Genomic DNA, 22,458 nt, shown 5'->3' on the forward strand with positions numbered 1-22,458 from the left:
TAGACATAGTGCAGCGAATTAAAATTCAGCGGCTCCGCTGGCTTGGCGATGTCGTTCGGATGGACAGAAATGCTTCTGCTCTGAAAATATTCAACGCGGGCCGCGATGCTGGTAACAGAGGAAGAGGAAGGCCTCCTCTGCGTTGGAAAGACCAGGTGGAGAAGGACTTGGCTTCACTTGGCATTTTCAATTGGCGTCAGTTAGCACAGAAGAGAAATGACTGGCGTGCTGTTTTGGACTCGGCCAAAATCGCTTAGGCGGTTACAGCGCCAATTAAGAAGAAGAAGAAGCAAATGCACCACCACTTCATAGTACCTCAAACGGGCAAGTGGAACGCTTTCATAGCACCCTTTCAGAGATAGCTAGGTGTCTGAAACTTGAAAGAAGTATAAATGATACAGATGACTTAATTTTACTAGCGACTATAGAATATAACAGATCCATTCACACAATAACGAACAAAAAACCAATTGAGATTCTATATGCCGGATCAGTGGAATATTCAGAATCAATTCGAAACCGCATAGAAAAAGCACAAATTGCTGATCGAGAATACCATAACAAAAATCGTCAGTGTAAAACATACAACGCCGGTGACAGGGTCCTTGTAAAGGTTAATAAAAGACTTGGAAATAAGCTTTCAGCACTATACGTGGAAGAAATAATTGAAAAGGACCTAGGCACCACCGTACTTATAAAGGGGAGGAGGGTCCACAAGGACAATCTTCGACCACCTTGACAAAACCTACCTACAAATTAATTCCCACCTTTTACTTACAGGTTGATAGCACTGACGCTTTTCTCGACAACCAACTCGATGGAGAAACTTATGGACTACACTAACGCCGACTACATCCCAATCCTGGACGGGGACATGATACTATGGGAACATTACGGATATCTGACTCACTTTACTAATATATCACTGTACGAAACCATGAATAATGAAGCAAGAAATCTAATCGACTTATTTCCTCAGTCACATATGAGAAAGCTACTAGACGCGGACATAGCACACATCGAAACACTATTACGAACCGTCGACATTCACCATCGACAAGCACGAAGCCTGAACTTTTTAGGTACGACACTGAAGGTAATCGCTGGTACCCCCGACTTCGACGACCACCAAAGGCTACAAATGAGACAGGATATTCTCGTTGATTCGAATAACAAACAATTCAAAATAAACACCCACATTCAGCAAAAAATATTAGAAATCACAGAAAAAATAAATAAAATCATTGCAACTACAAGGAAGGAAGAAATAGATACGGGTCACTTATATGACAATATAATGGCAAGAAATAGAATAATAACCTTTGAGTTACAAGCTGTCACAATATCATTACCATTCGCCAAACTTAATTTGGTGAACTCTGTATTACTAGATAGTAACGAAATAAACAAAATCATCAACGAGCACTCGACCAATGTAATAAAAATAGAAATATTAGGTATATCTAAAATTAAGGTTTTACAAAATAAAAACTATTTGTATTTTGTTATAAAATATCCTATACCCGAATTAGTTTGTAAGAAAGTTAGCTTGTTCGCCGTGTCGCACCAAGGACGAATACTGCACTTCGGAGAAACCAGTACTGTCGCTCAATGCAGAAATAAAACACTAGCTGTTAGTTGCGAAAAATCGACATCTGCTACCTTTTGCAAAACGCTCAACACCACCACCTGCGGGCAACAACTAGTCATGGGGGAGGTGGCAAACTGTTCAACTGTCGCTAACCATGATAAATGTATCAAGGAAATCGATGATGGTATTGTGGTCATCAACAATGCTACAGCAAAAATTGAGGGTGAAAATGGGAACGTTAGAACGGTCAACGGCACCTTTTTGTAGACCTTTGACCAAACAGTAACAGTAAATGGCATCGAATACCGCAATAGAAATAACGCTGCTACCAGGTCACCCGGAACTCCAACAGCGCAAAAAATTAATCTTTTGGGACACATGGAAACGTTAAGCCTTAACTACCTTCAAGAAATGAATGTGGAAAATATCAACCACATCGGTGCCCTGCGAAGAGAGGTTAACTCAAAATTGAATGCTTTCATTATAATAGCAATATCGGTTATAGCCCTCATAGTATTTTGGCTTGCCTTTAGTAAATACAAAAAGCAATCTCAGAAACGTGCAATGAATGTTTTGGTAAGGGAGATCACCGAGAGGATCGCGGACGATCCACACTTAGGAAGGGAGGAGTTAACCCAACACCCTAGCACACAGTCGGCATTCCCAGCTTAACAAGTGCACCGAATATGATACGTGCTAATAATAATAAACAAAGTAACGATCAACGGCTACAAACAGACAACACATAACAAAAGCCGTGTGATCTGCTGACTCAGCATACTCGCAAAGCATAAGCAGACAATTATAGCAAATAATAAGATTGCAAGCGAATGAACGTTGTCGTTGTGTTAAGTTCATTTCTTGATAAATTTGAAGTGGAATTTTTGTAATATTTTCAGTCTTGTACAAAAAATGTTAGTGAACAGACGTGTTGTGCGATACTATTTTCAGCACTAACGAGCTTTTACAAGATATGCATTTGAATATGTAAATGCTACTTGTTTGTATGTCCCCGTATATTAAAATGAATCAGAAAAGTAGCATTTACATATGGGGATACATATCTTGTAAGAATGCTTTAATACTGTTCCCTTAATGCATTTTTGTATGTTTGAAACATTAATACAGCCATATGCATACAGCATACAGCAGTAGTTAAGGTACGCATACGCTCTGAGAAACCACGCGTGTTAAATGGAAATGAAGGTTCATTTATATTGGCATGTATACACAGCAGCAAGCTCATGCCACCAACAGCGATGTCGTATGCTTAAAATTTCTACTGGGGAATTAGGCACACTAACACATTCTTACTTCTAGCGAACGCTTGTATGTGGTAGTGCCCACCTCTGATCATGAGCATCTTATAAATGTATACATAGAAACGTAAGGTTTGGTACCAGCACCTCTTTCGGCAAAAAGAAAAATTTTGGAAGGTGCCACAAACCCTGTCTTGGAAAATTTTTTTTTGGACCACTCTAATGTACATACATACATAAAATTATAGCCGTTTTCGTTGTTCGGACTAAACTCAAAAACCAGTCAAATTGTCGGAGGTTATACCTTGCGTATATGGTCCTATTATGGCCTACTAGACAACACGCTGGTGGCGCTGGAGTAGAGTTACTTATAAAAGTCGTATTTATTAACCGATTTCGTTCAAATTTGCAAAGTTAGCTACCTGTATGATGAAAAATTCGTATCCTAGAAATGAACCCGCTATATTTTATAAAATCTGATTGAAATTCATAATGCGTATTCATTTCATGACAAGCAGTGGTTTTGCAGAAAAGGGACCTAATGGATTACGCTGCAGGCGAAATATATAGAACCCCACACGGGGTTTGGTCTGCTTTGGCCCTATATTCATCTTAGACGAATTTACTTGTCATATGGCTAAATGGAGAATTCGTTTAAGTGTGCATGTAAACACCGCAACATTGTGTAAGCGCACCTTTGCCTGACGCCCTCATACACCAGGGATGATAAATGAAGTTTTCGAAATTGTAATAAACGTCAGAAAAAATTTACCAAATCTAATAAAAATGTACCAACAAAAAATTTTAAACGCTTTCACAAAAACAATAAATGCTTCAAAGAAATATACATTTATTTAACGCCTTTTAAACAAACATCTTGTAAAAATATTAGGGCTGTGCGATTATTCGATTACTCGAGCAAGTTGGTTAATCAATTATTCGGTTAATCAATTACTCGAGTAATCAAGATTTTGATTACTCAAAACGATGATTAATCGAGTTACTTGAAATATGATTACTCAAAAAAAATAATTTTGCTCGTTAAAAGAGTTTCCTTTGGAAAATGCTTATTTTCTTTTTTACATTCTGTATATGAAAAAAATGTTTATGTTTAATTTTTGAAAACAGAAACGTTGTTTTCAAAGTATCAAGGAACTTCAACTACTTTATACTTATGTAAAGAGTTGAAATGTTGATTACTCATTTTACTCGAAATGTTGATTAATCATAAAGCAAATTACTCAAATATTTTTTTTTTGGTTAATCAAAAATCTTGATTACTCGAGTAACTGAACTTTTGAGTAATCATAATTTCCAATTAATCGAATAATTGAGTTATTTACTTTATGATTAATTAAAATTTTGAGTAATCAATTAATCGCACAGCCCTAAAAAATATACATATATGGGTATTTTCATACGTCGCATACGTGACAGTCGTACGTTTCAATGTGATACAATTGTGGTTGGCTATTTTCATGAAACTATTTTAATATGATTTGGAGCAATTCTAGTTATTTTTAGAGTTTTTTGAATTAATGCAACTTGTTTCAATTTTCTTTTACAATATGTAGAATATACTTCATATTTTGACTTCAGCGCCTATTCAGGGTGAATTTGTTGGAAATCTATGGCTTATTATGTTTCAACTACATAAGCCAAATTCGAACCAAATCGGACCATAAATACGGTTTTTCGAAATATCTCAACCTTGGCGCCACCTAGGAAGACCATTTTACGCAAACATGATTCTACTTACATGGCCAGTATATATTTTAAAAAGCAGACAAATCGGCCCATAAATACGTTAGATATAAGATTTTTATTTTTTTTTGTCGTGGTGGACCTTCCGATGGAAACACCCATAGGTATTAAAAGTAGAATAAAAATTAATCAAGCATTTCACTTTCTTTGAGATCGTAAGTCACATTTTGGTTTAAAGACCATGTATGTATTTTTATATCATGACAAAAACTTTGAGAAGGTTTTATATAATCTTTTGCTTTTATTAGGAATCGAGGGTTTTTAATTGTAATCTGTTTCTACATTTAGCTTTTATCAGATTCTGAACAGAAAAGTCACGTTCAATTTTTGCGGAGGAATGTGGAATAGACAATAAAGGTATTTTAAAAATGTTTGCAAGCATCGGGTCGTTCAGTTCGTTTTGAATTTATTTAATTCGTTCCCATAACTTGCATATATTTAAATTTTGTTAAGTTTCCGTGCTCCGGTAGAAAAGGTGTGAGGTAGAAAAAGACAAAACCATTTCTATAAGTACTCAGAATTGCCAACCTTGTAATGTAGTACAAATTTTGTCGAAGTTTGTATGGAGTAAAGAAGGAAGAAAGTATTTGTATAAATAGTAGAAGTTTTTAACCAGCGTAAATATAAAACCAATAGAAATACACACAGCGCTGCATTTCCAAAATGTACCAAAAAGGTCCATGTGGTGTCAATGTACTTTTTGGTTTCAAATTGTACCAAAAAAGCACAATTGTGGCAACTTTATCATCACTGTCATACACCCTAAATGCGATCTTGCACCTACCTCCGATTGACGAAATTGCTCGGGGCGGCCGTTAGTATAGCAGAAAGACTCAAAGAAACTAGTTCATAAATATTAAATATTAATATTACATAAGGATTTTCTTGGCCCTCCTATAACTGAAAACTGGTTTACGGACCCATGTTGAAGTTGCAAGATCATAGAAGAATATTACGCCCGCTTGGCAGAGATCTCACAGGTGGAAAAAAGACCATCGGTAAAACTCATGACATCGAAAGGGATTAGTATTCCATATGGTATCACAGCGCTACTATTCTTGGATTATGTGTGAGGAGGATTCTGCTCTTTATTCGTTTCAATTTAAACTAAAAATGTTTCTATTATCTCAGAACCAACATACTTTTGACCACATATGAACGACGTCTATTAAAAATACACAATACAAAGGCTAACATATGGTTTAATGAAAAATGTCTCGCACTGAATGTCACTCCAAAGTTTGCCCAAATGAAGCTAAGATCGAATACAGAGGCATGCAGGAAAACGATTAAGAAGGCAGAGAGAATATACTTAACATACGAATTGAAGAGTCTTTATGCCAAAAAGGAACAAACAAATGCAGAGTTGCTATCAATTCATTTAGAGTTAGCGGAGCTCATACCAATCGACTGCTTAATGGAACTATTTGATCAAATAAAAACGCGCATAAGGAAAGACATGGAGAAGAAGTACAACAAATTGAAAGGAAAGCTCGAAAAGTTACAAACGAATCAAAAAGGAATGAACAAACAACAACAGATAGAGAAATCTGAATTCCATGCCAGGTTCGTAAATCTTACAGAAGTTCTTATCAGCAAAGAAGAAGCGCGAATTTTAGAAAAGGGAATCAAACATAATATCCAGAATTATAATGAGAAAAAGGAAATCGAGCAGACAATTGTAGATGCGGAGATAGCCATATCTATGCTGCCGAAAGAGGAACAGGAACACACTAGACACATGTGCAAACAGTTAATTGAAAAGGAAATCAAAGCCATAAGAAACAAAAAACAGAGCAACGAAAATAATATAATCAAAAGTCTCAAACAGAAACTAAAAACTAACAACGCAATCACGACCAAAGCTGACAAAGGAAACATAACTGTACTAATGAATAGAGAGGAGTACATACAAAAAACGAAACAACTTATCAAAGAAAACAATTGTAAGAAATTAGTAAAGGAAGCTGCAATAAAAGAGACTATAAAGAAATCTACAAAAATAATAAAGGCGAACCAAATACATACTTTGACAACTATGAATCCATCAGCTCCTCCGATGAATGCACTACCTAAGACCAATCATAAACCACAAATCGGCCCCAAGCTAAAAATTATCAAAATATTTAAAAACTATACTAAAGGATAACCTTGGATTGCCCAATAAGTACACAATATCTAGTACAACGGAATTGATTGAAAAATTAAAAGACTCAGTTATCACGTTGGATACTAAGCTGGTATCATTCGACATAAAAAATCTATACCCATCGATACCCATAACAGAAACAATAGATATCCAATTCAAAATACTGACAGAAAAAACAAGAAACAGAGAAATCTCCGTGGATATAACTAACGCACTCAGAACGACGTTGCGTCAAAACTACTGTAAATTTAATAACAACGTATACATGCAAACAAACGGGCTAGGCATGGGCAACCCCACATTGGCGATTCTTATGGAGGTATTCATGCAGAATTTGGAAGAAAGGTACATGGAGTATCTTACGTCACAACTAGGAGCGACGTTCTACGCCAGATACGTTGATGACATCATATGTCTTATAACAAAGGAAAATGAAAAACAGATATTGGAATACCTCAACAAACAGCACAGCAACATAAAGTTCACAATGGAACAAGAAATGGAAGGAAAGCTAAATTACTTAGATCTGACGATCAAAGTAAATAAAAACCCTAGTAGTCTGCAATATGAAATTTTTAGGTAGCGCACAGCTTTTCGCGTTCCCGTACACTTCTGCATCTGTTCTCCTGTTACTCTCACTAGAGAGAGTAATATTGTAGTTTGACATTTCCACAGGTTTTAGTCCGAAAAGTACTGGAACAAACTAAATATTACGCCAATCGAGCTGTGAGTAACTGGCCGTGACATCAACAAATACCAGAATGAGAGAGCAAGACGAACTCGACAAGAAAAAGAGGAAGCATCGTTCAAAAGGCAGTATTGCCAAGTTTTGAATTTGAAAAAGCACCAAATTTTTATTGGTGTATTTTATGGACTTTATATGCTTACATAATTTTGTTGTAAGGATGCCGATTCAAATTAATAAAAATCAATATTTTTTGCACAACGGTCGATTTCTTCTGGCATGATTGAAGGTGCTGACACATATTTTGTTGTCGCATATGATTGTCACTGTGCAATGATTTTATTTAAATTTTTGTAAAGTTGGTGGCCAGATGCGCTGATTTTATCAGTACATGTGCTGATTTGTTTCTATTGTACTGATTTTTAAGAGCCCAAAATCAGTACACATCTACTAATCTACTGATTTTTTGAGTTTGTACTGAGTTTTACATTTAATACTTTTGTAAATTTGTGTAATTGACATTTACTTGAGGTTTACATGTTCAAAACAATGGTTTTTGATAACTCATATGTTTGAGCAGATTGAAAGCATTAATTAAATTTAAACCATTATTAAAAAGTTGTCAGCTTGCAATTGTTTCGTTTCCTAGGATTTCGCAAAATAACAAAGTGTTTGGATTCAACCCAACCCAACTTCACGATTTGCAGGTTTTACAGGATTTACAGGAAAAGCTGGTTTCGTCATAAAAAATCTTATGAAAGGTGGTGCTGAGTTAATCATATATAAAGTACACTGAGAAGATGACAATAAGGGATAATCTTTTGATTATAATTATACATCCACTGAGAAATCGGCCGTCAGTACTTCAAACTTAAGACGACTACTGCTACGGTGCAGTGTAAGTTTTAAAAATTTGGAAAAGGTGCAAACTACCGACTGTTGGATATGATATACATATGTAGCTTTACTTTGATTTTTGATGTTCGACCACCTTTAATTTTACTTGTACATTTAACACTATTAAATTTCATTCGTACTCGAAAATTCCTTTAGCGATAATTCGGTAATATACCTTTTAGTCAACATTTTAATGTGAATGTTGTATTTAATAAGCACACCAACTAAATATGTTTTAAAATACACAACAGATTCTGACTGAGATTCTGACTCGAGCTCGTCTTCTACTGAAACTGAATGGGCTACGATTTTATTTTTTCTCAATTCTTATAAATTTTCTAGAAAGTTTGAGACTTCAACTCACATGTCTTTTGTTATAGAATTAACTATATTTTTATAAAAAATTTAAATTAAGTAAGGCAAGAAAAAGTCTTCAAAACCTGTCAATACATTTTACTACTATTTTCCTGAGCACAGCTGTACATAAATACGTAATACCATTGATTTGTTTTAAAGTAATGAATTTTTGTATTGATAATCTATACGTATTTAAAAGTCGATTAGTTATTTTTTTTAATTAATGCGCTGTTATTTGGTGGTTATACTATTAATAATATAAAAATATGCTTAAAAATGAGCTGATTTTTATGGCTTTGTACTGATTTTTGATCCCAACTGTACTGATTATGTCCCTATAATATCTGGCCACCCTACTTACCACACTTACGATTGCTACAAATTTGCTTAATTTTTTTTAAGATTTTCAAATTTGGTGTCTTCAAACTAAAAACAAAAGCACCAAAAACGCACCAATCACCAAAGTCAAAAATTTTCGCGTTTTGAATACCCACTAATTTTGGTTCGAAAAGCATCAATTTGCCAACAGTGAATGTAAACAAAAGTATTGTATGACGTCACTGATTGGGTGGATGCTGTCAAATCGGCGAAGAGAGGGTTAGCGGTCCGCGAATGGCGCGTACTTTATTTTTTGGATCGTGCATTTACTCAATACACTTACACCATTGAAGCGCGAATTGCTCTGCGCTTACCAACCAATCTTACTTTTTGTTTTGCCGCCCTGCAAAAAATTGTGCGACTAATCTCTAAAGAGACTATTCCGAGATTACTCTCAATCGGAAACAACTGGGCATTAATTAGTCCCAACTAGTCTCATACGGGTACTAATGGAGGTCAATTAGTCTCGACTCATCCCTTATGGGTATAATTGGAGATCAATTAGTCCCCAAATAATCTCTTGCGGGTACTTTTAACGATTTAATGATTTGTACGCACTTAGTCAATGAAAGTTCATGTGCGGCGTTGGCACACAGAGAGAGTATTCGCCTAACAAAACTGAGCAGCCCGGTTCGAATCTCAGCTGGCTCAAATTTTTATTTTTATTTTTTAAAAGTGACTAGTCGCTTTTTATACCCGTTTGGGTATAAAGGTGAACAATTAGTCTCTTCATAGGACCCCTGCAAAAAATGGGACTAATCCGGGATGACTCCGGGAGCAATCGCAAAGGAGCATGCGACTAATACCACTTTTGATCTCTTTATATGGAATGAACTGATCGCTTTTGTTCGAGCATGTCCTATGAAGAGACTAATTGTTCACCTTTATACCCGAAAGGGTATAAAAAGCGACTAGTCACTTTTAAGAAATAAAAATAAAAATTTGCGCCAGCTGAGATTCGAACCGGGTTGCTCAGTTTTGTTAGGCGAATACTCTCTCTGTGTGCCAACGCCGCACATGAAATTTCATTGACTAAGTGCGTACATATCATTAAATCGTTAATAGTACCCGTTAGAGATGAGTTGGGGACTAATTGATCTGCAATTATACCCATAAGGGATGAGTCGAGACTAATTGACCTCCATTAGTACCCGTATGAGACTAGTTGCGACTAATTAATGCCCAATTGTACCTGATTGAGAGTAATCTCGGAATACTCTCTTTAGAGATTAGTCGTACAATTTTTTGCAGGGACATGCTCGAACAAAAGCGATCAGTTCATTGCATATAAAGAGATAAAAAGTGGTATTAGTCGCATGCTCCTTTGCGATTGCTCCCGGAGTAATCCCGGATTAGTCCCATTTTTTGCAGGGCGACCACTGATCTAAATGCAAATAGCACGGTGATTAACAAGATTTACATTAACCCTAGAAAGATAACCCTACTGAAAGTTGCGGAAAAGATAACCATACGTCTGTGAGACGTATCATGGTTTGCTTGCCTTAATTTTATGGTATAAATATTTTATGAAAATTTTTCTCAAAGATATGAAGTCTTTAAATATTTATTTATTGCATTTTATTTAAAAGTATTCTTCATTTAAAATGAAAATGCCACCGATTTCAATCTTCAATATAGAGCGAAACGTTTAAAAAGGATACGTCTCGCAGACGTGGGTCATCAAAGCTTAAAAGATATAACTAGTAAGGTAAGGTGTTACACTTGTCTCGATACAATGTTTGACCAATTGGTTCTTACATACTACAGACTTGATGAGCTAAGCGTATCAAACCCAATATTAAGTTTAAAACCGCCGCGATTTTAAACTTAATTTGAATGTATTTCACGCAGAAAATTGGGAATTTCTATTTGGAAAATTTGTTTTTGTGAATTTTGATTTTGGGGATTTTGATTTTGAGGATCTTGATTTTGGGGATTTAGATTTTGGGGATATTGTGGTACACCCATGCCAAGCATATGAATACTTTTTACCATTGTGAAATTATACCAGGTGATATGAAAAGGGCGAGGATTGATTTGATCCCATCTTGTTTGAATATTTGCCATTAAAATTTTTAATTAGATTGCCGAATTACAGAAATTAAAACAATAAAGCTGTTTTATTAATTCACCTGTTTATTGCGCCATGAATTTTTACTAATTCGTACACTAAATATTTATGAAAGAATTTAATTGTATGCTTATGTATTTTCTTTATCTTTTATAAATGACATGACTCAACTTCGTATTGCATTGATCTTCAAAATACCCCATCCATAATCGGCCGTAATTATTACAATACGACAACAACTGCTAAAGGGGCAATTCTTTTCTGGAAGCTCTTATCGTATATATCTGTTGGGAAATCCTATAATCTGGTGGAGTAACTTGTTTTTCCTGTTTACCTTTTTGGTTGTTTCTTTGGTAGCAGCTGTAAAGCAACGTCGTTTGGAAGGCCAACAGCTTCACCTGCAATTACGAAAACAACAGACGTCCAATCCAAAGGTTTATAAAACAAGATTTCCAAATGACGGTAATATAAACACTCTTTTTATTAACATTATAATTGCTCTTTAAGGCACAGAATCAAGCTCTCAAGAAAACTCACAAGAGATATTTTTAATTATTTTTGTTGCTTGAAAAAACACTTTGCTTTTGATATAAATTTTCTATGAGAAATAAATATACGCGCATTATTTTCTTGAGAGCTGCAAACTGATTTAAGAACTTGATAAAAGAAAATTTATGTATTTTCCATTTCTTGTGCGTCATTTTATGTAATTTTTTGTTTTTCTTGAGAACTGGAAACAGCCCGAATTATATTCGACTTTGAAAAACGAAATGGAATGATTCGTTACAAAACCTAAGCGTGTTTCCATGGTACAATTATTACAGGTAAATATTGTCCTCCCAGAGAGCGCATATTCTGATTTAGAAAATAGTTTCATTCCTTATCTTTTTGGACTAAAATCTGAAAAGTGTCAAAATGCCAGAGCGTAAGCAAAATGCGCTCACTAAAAGAGAGTAACAGGAAAAGTAAAGGAACGCAAAAAACCAAATTTTTAGTCCAAAGAATGGCAACAACAAAACTAACGTCAAATAAGAACAGAAATGTATGTACAAAACACATTCACACAAGCACAAGCACAATAAACACTTGCTATATCAATTATTTTTTGCCTCCTTCCAATTTCCATTCATTTCTTTTACTTTTTAGATTATTCTCACTTTTTTCGTATTCTTTAATTTCCGTTAATTTAAATTCAGTTGAGTTTGACACTTTTCAGGTTGTTGCCAGGAAAAATTCTTCAGACTAAATCTGACTACTTCGGACTGATGAGAGTCGCTCTCACTGACTGTTGCTCTCTCATTTTTGCTGTCATTTCCGAGTTAAGGAACGCTTTTTGGACTAAATCTGACTACTTCGGACTTTTTCTGACTATTTCTGGGAGATAAAGAACGCGCCTAATATAATTGCCCACAATAAAAGTTTATGTTAAGGGAAAAAGGGATATCGTAACTAGACACGAATAAAGGCGCGAACTCAAAAAATGGCCGCGAAAAAAGACGCATAAAAAAACTTTAGCTAAGAAAGACTCTAACATAATTGACGGCGAAGGAAGACGCCCTAAAATATTTGACGGCGAAGATGGACGCGTAAACTTATTTTTGCGGTGAACTATGGTTGCGGGTGTAACAGTAGATATGTAAATTCCCCAAAGAAGGTATATTCCTTATCTTTTTGGACTAAAATCTGAAAAGTGTCAAAATGCAAGAGCGTAAGAAAAATCAGAGAACTTAGATAGATAGAGAAGCAGAGAACTTATAAAATAGAGAAGATGCATATTTAGGTTGCATCGAACATTTGTCTGAAACGTTTAGAGGACGGAATGTCACCATCCTATTTTAACATTTCGAGGTTTCTTAACATTTGAAATTTAACATATTTCTCACCAAATGCTCCTTAAACAATGTTGCATGAACCTGGGCAAGTTGTTGCCGAGCAGAGAACTTTTATTAATAATCACACATCATGAAATATGTTTGCAATGTTTTCTGCAAACATTTTTGATACAATTAATACAACAAATTTTTGTCTTATTATTCCGAGTACAATGTACATATTTCTGGTTTCAATTCCTATTGCGTAGCTGGTTCGCTTCTATATAAGTTTAAAAACATATCCTTTTTTGTTATTGCTGTTTCCGAGAGAACGAAAAATGACACTGAAGATGGCACAACGCTGAAACCGGTTTGTCTCCAAACCAAATTTGACAAGGGGTGACGGAAATTCGTTCTAAAATACATCATTATAAACATCCTTTGGGAAAATTTTCCAAAACGGATCCAGGCTTTGGAAAAAACAAAATATTAGGGAGTATAGAGGAGCTTTTTCAGATTCTCAATCTGAAGACGCCACCCTCCGGAGCCTTATAGTTTTTAAGTAAATCGCATTTAAAGTTGCAAAAAAATACCGAATTCAACTTCCCTTTTTCCCTTGTACACCAACTGAACTGAAATGTCAGTGCTGCCATTCATACTAAAAAATGCCAAAAAAAACCCAAAACGGAAACAATGAAAAAATGCACATACGCCACAGGCGGGAATTTTTAATTAAAAATCGCGAAATTTGTAATAAAAAATTTGCATAGTTTATCGAAGTATCGATTTTATAATAAAAAGCGCCGCGGTCGAACATTTTTCATAAAAAATCGCGCGGTTTTTAATTAATTAGAAAAGAAGATGAAAGTGCCACCAAATTAAATTTCTTTTAAGGCGTTTTATGAACAATATATTTTTAGAAATAAAACCTTTAAAATATACTGAAGTAATATAATAATTATTAATTAACTAAATTATTACAGTAAGTCACTTTTATGAAGGATTCCTTAGACATATACATAAATTCATAATAAGATTAGACAGCATTCCAATTCTTCTTATTTGGCGCTGTAACCGCCTAAGCGATTTTGGCCGAGTTCAGCAAAGCTGTGCCAACTGATGCCAATTGGAAACGTTAAGTGAAGCCATGTCCTTCTTCACCTGATCTTTCCATCGCAGTGGAGGCCTCCCCCTTCCTCAGCAACCACCAGCGGGTTTCGAGTAGAAAACTTTCATAGCTGGAGCGTCGGTGTCTACTCGAACGACATGGTAAAGTCAGCGGATCCGCTGTATTTTAATTCGCTGCATTGTCCATGTCATAGTAAATCTCATACAGCTCATCATTCCATCGTCTGCGGTACTCGCGGTCGCCTACGAGTAAAGGCCCATATACCAGTACGGGCATGATGAGTGACTTATAGAGTGTGGTTGTCGTACGTCGAGAGAGGACTTTACTCCTGAATTGCCTACTCAGTCCAAAGTAGCACTCGTTGGCTTGAGCTATTCTGCGTTGGATTTCTATGCTGACATTATTATCGGAGTTAATGCTGTACACACAAGTACACGAAATGGAAACGATTGGAGGAGATACTTAGTCATGTCTTCGTTTACCACCAGACCCATTCGCTTTGCTTCCTTATCCAACCTGGAAAAGGCAGAAACGACTTCGCGGTTTTTGTTACCGATGATGCCGATGTCATTGGAATAACCTATCAATTGCACGCTCTTGTAGTAAATTGTTCTGCAGCTCTTGTTATCTTCTCCAACATCAGATTAAAAAAGTCGCATGAAAGGGAGTCGCCCTATCGGAAACCCCGTTTGGTGGCGAGGAGAGGACTTTCGCAATTCTGACAGAGCTGATGGTATTGCTCAACATCATTTTAGACATCAGATGTAGCGGCGTATAGGAAACTGTGCTGGTGCTGTCGAAAGCGGCTTTAAAGTTGACAAATAGGTGGTGAGTCTCGATCTTTTTCTCGCGGGTCTTTTCCAAGATTTAGCGTATTGTGAAAACCCGGTCTATGATGGATTTGCCAGGTCTAAAGCCACACTGATAAGGCCCAATCAGTTCATTGACTGTGGGCTTCAGTCCTTGACACAATACGCTCGATAAAACCTATGCTTAGAAGGCGGATCCCGCGGTAGTTGGCGCGAATGGCGGGGTCGCCTTTCTTGTGGATTGGGCAGAGCAAACTTAAATTCCAGTCATCGGGCATGCGTTCAGCTGACCATATTCTACATAAGAGTTGATGCATGCACCTTATCAACTCCTTGCCGCCATACTTGAATAGCTCAGCTGGCAGGCTGTCAGCTCCAGCAGCTTTGTTGTTTTTCAGCCGCGTTATTGCTATTCGTACCTCGTCATAGTCAGGCGGTGGAACATCGACTCCGTCATCATCGACTGCGGGCTCGGATTCTTCTTCTCTACAACTTTTCTTGCTGCTACCATTCAGTAGGGTGGAAAAGTGTTCCCTCCATAATTTAAGTACGTTATGAGCATCAGTAACTAGGTCACCATTGTTGTTCTTACAGGAGTACGCCCTGGTCTTGAAACCTTCCGTAAGTCGCCTAACTATCTGGTAAAATTTTCAGGCATTCTTCCTGTCGGCCAGAATTTCAAGCTCTTCGCACTCACGTATTTCGGCCTCTCTCTTCTTATTGCGGTAAATACGACTCACTTCCCTCTTCAGATCAATATAGCGGTCCCACATAGCGCGCGTTGCTCCCGATCGCAGCGTGGCCCTGTAGACGGCATCTTTTTTATCTACAGCTTCCTGACGCTCCTCATCGTACCAGTTGTTCTTTCGGGCTCGCTGAAATCCAACTACTGCTTCGGCGGCGGTACTTAATAAGCGGAGAATGTGGTTCCACTGCTCGCATATGTCGGTTTGTTGAAGAGCGCTCTCTGAGAGCAGGTGTGAGAGTCGAGTAGCGAAAGGACTGGCTGTGTGTTGTGATTGCAGCTTTTCGACGTTAAGCTTTCCTTGCATATTTGGGCGCACATTTTTTACTGCTCAGAGGCGGGTGCGTATCTTGGCTGCAACAAGATAGTGGTCCGAGTCGATGTTTGGGCCTCGGAGTGTGCGTACGTCTAAAACACTGGCAGCGTGCCTTCCGTCTATTGTAACATGAAGTCGATCAGCCTCAATCCGTTATCGGACGTTTCGTCGTGGAGGCTGAATTTTCTGACGGTGGTTCCAAAGATCCCTTCTTTTCCCACCCTGGCATTGAAGTCGCCAAACGCGAATTTGATATCATGGCGGGGAAGCGCTCGACGCGTGCTCCAAGCGCTATAAAGATATCCTTGGATGCCTCATCTTTCTCTTCCGTCGGGGCGTGGGCGCAGATGAGCGAGATTTTGAAGAATCTCGATTTGATTCGAATTGTGGCTAGACGCTCGTCCACAGGGGTGAACGACAGTACTCGACGACGGAGTCTCTTTCCCACCACAAATCCAACTCCGAATTTGCGCTCCTTTACATGGAAGCTGTAGCAGACGTCGCAAGGCCCCAGGCATTGCTTGCCATGTCCCGTCCAACGCATTTCTTGGATGGCGATGATGTCAGCTTTTGTCCTGATGAGGGCATCAACCAGCCGGGCAGAGGCACCTTCCCCATTTAGGGTCCGGACTTTCCAGGTGCATGCCCTCAAACCGTAAAACGTTAAAGAATTGCCGTGGTCGTCACCAGAGGGTTTACCTTGCTTCTTCACTGGAAGTGGTTTTTACATAGCGGGTCCCAAACACAGCGCACAACCCATTGCTGAGACGGGGGTGGTTTCGCAACCAAATGCACGTTTATATAGCGAGCCGCTTGCTCCAAGCAGACACCTGCTTGCAGCCGCACAGTGAACAGACGCTGCAGACTTCAGTGAGCCCTTAAGTCGGAGTGGTCCCACCGAAGCTCCCTCTCTTTCTGCCGTGACACAAGGCTCCACTCGGATGGGTTACCGCATCCCGCACATGGGCTGCTCACGGTTCCCAGAGTGCGCGAACGAGGACGCAAGAGTCGGGATTTAGTATAGCCGTGCAACTGTAACTACATACTCAGCGCAACGACCAAATATACACTATTGTACTCCAATTACGGAGGGGAAATATGTACACCGAAATATAGCTATTCTGATATTTTTACACCCATATGTATGTACCTATATGCGAAATAATGGCAGTGAGACATTTTGACCAGTTTCGCCTATTCTTTTCATTGGTAATTTCTTTATTGATTTCACAGGTCAACAACGTTTTGTTCTAGGAAAGTGTAGGGTCATTTTCGAAGTAATTTTTTGCGTAGAATCCGAATCCGGGGTTTAAATTGATCTACCACGTCAGGATTTTGAGATATCCTAACCTAAAAGTGCAAAAACGCTGTTTTTGCCCATTTTTGGGGTTATGTAGCTACGCAGATTTTGCTCTTCATAAAAAAGTAAACGTGGTATTTTAAAGTATAAGTCTTCCTCTTTTAAATGCCGTTGAGCTTGCTTAAATATCTTTATTTTTCACTGAGATATCGCATTTTGAAGTTTCCATGTTTGTGAATTTTTCGATATTCGAAAATCCATTGAGATAACATGAGACGTGATACGGTCGATTACATTCACAAACATGGAGACTTCAAAATGCGATATCTCAGTGAAAATCTAAGATATTTGAGCAACGGCATTTAAAAGAGGAAGACTTATACTTTAAAATACCACGTCTACTTTTTTATAAAGAGCAAACTCTTCGTAGCTACATAACCTCAAAAATGGGCAAAAACAGCGTTTTTTGCACTTTTAGGTTAGGATATCTCAAAGTCCTGACGTGATAGAGCAATTTAAACCCCGGATTCGGATTCTACGCAAAAAATTACTTCGGAAATGACACTACACTTTTATAGAACATTCCGAACCCATTTTTTTGCAGACCTGTGTTTGTAAATGCATACATATTTCTGCCGTTCAATTAAAGTAGCCTAATTAAAATTTTAATGAATGAAAAAACTCTTTTTTCATTAAATCCTAATTATGGATCAATATTGATAATGGCTAAAATCTTCTAAAGTGAAAAAATGCAAGTAAATTCAAATGAAATAAAATAAAATAAATTGAAATAAAATACGTTAAATTGAAACAAATTGAAATAAGTTATTGTAAATTCAAATGAAATTAAGTAAAATAAATTAGAAATAAATAGCATAAATTTATATAAAATAAATTAATATACATAATTATTATAAGAGGAAACTAAAAAAGTAGAATCTCAAAAAAATAAAACGAAATGTCCCAAGAGTAATTATATTTTTCAAACTCATATTAACTTTTCTAAGCGGTTTTCAAATTAAAAAAAGATATACATATATATACATATAATTAAAATTGTATATGCAAGAATTTATTTAATCGACCTTTAGTTATAGATGTTTATTATTAAATAAAATTAAATAATATTTATAAATTAAATTAAATAAATTCTAATAAATATAATTAAATTTAAACAAATTGAAATAAATTCAAATAAATTTTAATTTTGAAATGAATAAAATAAATTTAAATTTAAATAAATTAATTGAAATAAAATATGGACTACGAATTCAAGAGAGTTCAAATAAACTCAAGTAAATTCTAATAAAATGAAATAAAATAAATTGAAATAAAATACGATAAATTAAAGTAAATTTAAATAAAGTAAAATAAATTAGAATTAAGTACCATAAATTAAAATAAAATATCTCAAATTTAATTTAAAAAAAATACATACTAGATAATTACAATAAAAATAGGAAACTAATATAATTAAGAAATTTTACTAAAAATTACTTTTTTAATTTTGGATAAAATTTTGATAAGTTTTGCTAGGTATCTGATGGCATTTTTCTTTATGCATACAAGCGAAAAAGCATTTACGCACATATATTCTTTGGTACGTAAAATACAAAAATTTTTGGATATTCGTACTTGCAAAATTGATAGTACGTAGCCAGTAAGATGCACGAATTTTAATATGTGCTGTGGCATAGTTGGTTGATGCGTGGCAATAAATGATGCTTTGCTGACGTTGTTGTCAGGGTTCACATCCTACCCGAGGCGGTGGTTTTTTATGAATTTTATTTCTAAAATAAAGTAAATAATTTGGTGGTTGAAATGAATTTTTTGCATTTCAATCGCCATCCAAGTTATTGAAGAAGAAGAACATTCGTGGACAAGACGGGGGAAACGAAAGCGAAGTGATTTTGCGCACTTGTCGGCGCAGATGCATGATTTCAATAACCAACGGAAAAAATATTTTATTTAGATCAAAGAAGTGTGCAAAGGGAAGGGGGATTTTGACCGCTGTTGCCACTTTTCCAATCGGCGCGGTGGTTGATAAAATTTTAGATTTTTAGATTTTGTCATCGCCGCGACGCAAATCAATTTGTGGACGGCTCATGTTTGTAGTGGGGCAAGTGTGGAAGGTGCGCACGAATTTATGAATGGTAGTTTTTACGTGTATGAATGAATGTCTTGCTCGTGAGAAGCGGGAGTTCGGGGAATAGTAAGCGCAGTGTCTGTATGTTTTCATTTGTAGTATTTGTATGTATGTACATACATAAGTTTATATTTATTTGGTTTTTGATGTTCACAGATTGATTAGAGTAATTAGAAGCGATTGCATTTTTGTTTGCATGAACACTAATCAATTATGTACGCGTATGCATATGTACATACATATATGTATTTATATATGCACATAGTTTGTTTACCTGTTCATATGCACATTTATTGCATTATTCACAAGTAAATAATAAATTAAACATATGATCATAACCATTTCATTTAATATTTCTTCAATGTTGATAGATAATATTCAATTTCTTGATTAAACATCAAAATATGCATCAGTTAATAAAATTTTGCAAAACGATGGTGGTTTTCTGCACACACAATTCCACGAAATTTGAGCGTCGCAAGCTTGCGCATGAAATTGAACGACATCATAAAGCCCTGCTTAGGCGAGCGAATTTCAATGTGTTGTGTGGTGGATGCGCTAGAGGCGCAAGATTATTTTCGCGTGTTGCATTTTTGCTGGGGGTCAAATCCCAGTTGGAGAAATTTTTTTTTTGTTTCTATTTTTTTAAAGTAATTCAATTTTTTTTTTTTACTTTATCTTGACCCTTGAGGTATATTTTATAAATTGATTTGTATTTATAAAATATATGCATAAAAATTCCCATAAGCATAATATGCTTCTATGAAATTTTAGTTACGGAAAAATATTTCATAGCCACATACCTATATGTATTTGCGAAAAATTAATAAAAACTTCTTTGTAAATACTTTCTGTTTCAATTCATTTATTCAGTTGCATGTACATAATTTTTTCAATGATTTCGATTTTTTTTGCCAAATATATATTTTTTAAAGATAAATATACCAAAAAAGTACTAAAATTGGTCAAAAAACATTTTTAATACATGTACCTAAAAAATGAACAATCTATGGAATATGTAAAATATGCAAATGGTATTGGGCATCAATTAATCGGAATGGTTTTGCATCAAATAATTCCGGTTCTAATTCGCTTTATCGCTCAAAACTTTAGTTTCTTATCATTATAATTGTTTTGCATATAAAAAAGCAAAAATTAAAAAAATTATTAAAAATTGGCAATATTAAGTAAAAATATCAGAATTCCGATTTACTACCCTGCAACACGGAGTATATCAATATACATGTTGCTAGACATTATTTTGTGCCGCTAACAGTGAATTTAACAGAATCAACCACCAGAAAATCTGCAAAAAGTGGATTCCGTGGTTAAAACCTTCTAAATCTGTTAAGTTCCGACATTCAATAGTTTCCATTTATTGTTTGCATCTTCTCAGTAATTATAAGTTCTCTGCAGCCGCTTGTTGATGTTTACTTAACTAACGACCGCTCAGCAGCGCAGCGGCTGCGCCAGTAGCAGCGAAGCAAGCCAGGATTTGGCAAGGCAGGCCAGTTGCTGGAATTCCTAGCTCTCCTTCCTTCAGTGCTTCTTTGTCTGCTTCGGTAGACTATTTTGCTGCTTATTTGCGTTTCGAATGTTAAATATTTACTTTTTCAATTAATAAAACGCGATCAAAATTTATGCGACCATTCCGTTTGACGATTTCTACAAATATGTAGATTACAGTACCTCTACCATCTGTGACACGGATAAGCTCCGAGTCGGTTTACTCATCCTATTTATGACTGGAAAAGATGTGTCCAAACTCGTGCAGATCCAATGTTCGTCCCTTTTCCAACGATGTGTACGCTTCTTCCGGGCAGCTTTGCTATTCTTCCGCAGTAGAGGTATACGCCGCCGTTCAACAAATTTCGTATTTGTGTCTGACAACGCGCATTGATTACAGAACCATTTTAAATTAATATTTTCTGTATTTTTATCTCATGTCTCTTTATGTTACTGCATTTCATACAAAAATTATAACCACACCCACCAGAGCATGATATTATTTCGTCTACTTGAAACAGTTTCGCAGTACACTCTTTACATTCTGCCGGCATCATATACAATTTACCATAAGGAGTTTGGCAAAATTTACACCCGCAAAAGTAAAAACTATGCAACAATTAAATAAATAAATTAAAATTAAAATATCCTAATTAATCCCCGCGTGGGGGCAGCACTGTTAAGTAAGGTTATCACTTAACTTATGCCCTCACTTTCTTTGTTTTGCCTTTCACCAATAAATCACTGTGGTACTCACAGAGAACGATTATCACACGCGCAGTCACCGGCAGAAAAATCACCAAGGCAGAGTAGCAATAGCGACAGTGAAGCTCTACAGGTAGATAAATCCCTTTAGAACAGCCACTTGCAAGGCAACAGCTATCCACAATCGCGCCGGCTCGTTGTGTTCAATTGTACTCAGCGTATAAGCAGCCGCTTGTTGATGTTTACTTAACTAACGACCGCTCAGCAGCGCAGCGGCTGCGCCAGTAGCAGCGAAGCAAGGCAGGCAGTTGCTCGAATTCCTAGCTCTCCTTCCTTCAGTGCTTTTTTGTCTGCTTCGGTAGACTATTTTGCTGCTTATTTGCGTTTTGAAGGAACGTTTATTTGCGTTTCGAATCTTTAATATTTACTTTTTCAATTAATAAAACGCGAGCAAAATTTATGCCACCGTTCCGTTTGACGATTTCTACAAATATGTAGATTACAGTACCTCTACCATCTGTGACACAGATAAGCTCCGAGTCGGTTTACTCATCCTAATTATGACTGAAAAATATGTGTCCAAAATCGTGCAGATCCAATGTTCGTCCCTTTTCCAACGATGTGTACTCTTCTTCCGGGCAGCTTTGCTATTCCTCGGCAGTAGAGGTATACGCCGCCGTTGTTTTTTGTCATTACTCACGCGCCGCCGCCATGATTTTCATGAAATACATCGCTCGAAGGAACTAATACTCCAGAATATATAACAATTATTTTCAGTACCACAACAATATTCCCTTTTTACATATTACTACAACAACAAGAAAGTTGTCAAACCAAAAA

The 22,458-nt window shown here is 36.3% G+C and overlaps 1 protein-coding gene and 1 long non-coding RNA gene across 3 annotated transcripts in view; both read left to right on the forward strand.

Moving 5' to 3' along the window:
* LOC118749489 (protein O-mannosyl-transferase 2-like) overlaps positions 1 to 22,458 on the forward strand; it is a 253,868-nt gene that overhangs the window by 160,222 nt on the left and 71,188 nt on the right. For both annotated transcript variants that reach the window (XM_036484288.1, XM_036484292.1), the window contains exon 4: positions 11,400 to 11,613. In XM_036484288.1, coding sequence (XP_036340181.1) covers positions 11,400 to 11,613 — 214 coding nt within the window. The remainder of the gene's footprint in view (positions 1 to 11,399; positions 11,614 to 22,458) is intronic.
* On the forward strand, positions 295 to 1,166 carry LOC118749509. Its single transcript, XR_004994233.1, has 2 exons — positions 295 to 927; positions 980 to 1,166. It is a non-coding gene; the product is annotated as an uncharacterized LOC118749509 (long non-coding RNA).

Source organism: Rhagoletis pomonella, unplaced genomic scaffold, assembly GCF_013731165.1.
Source record: "Rhagoletis pomonella isolate Grant_MI unplaced genomic scaffold, Rhpom_1.0 Rhpom_scaffold_00001, whole genome shotgun sequence".
Taxonomy (NCBI): domain Eukaryota; kingdom Metazoa; phylum Arthropoda; class Insecta; order Diptera; family Tephritidae; genus Rhagoletis; species Rhagoletis pomonella.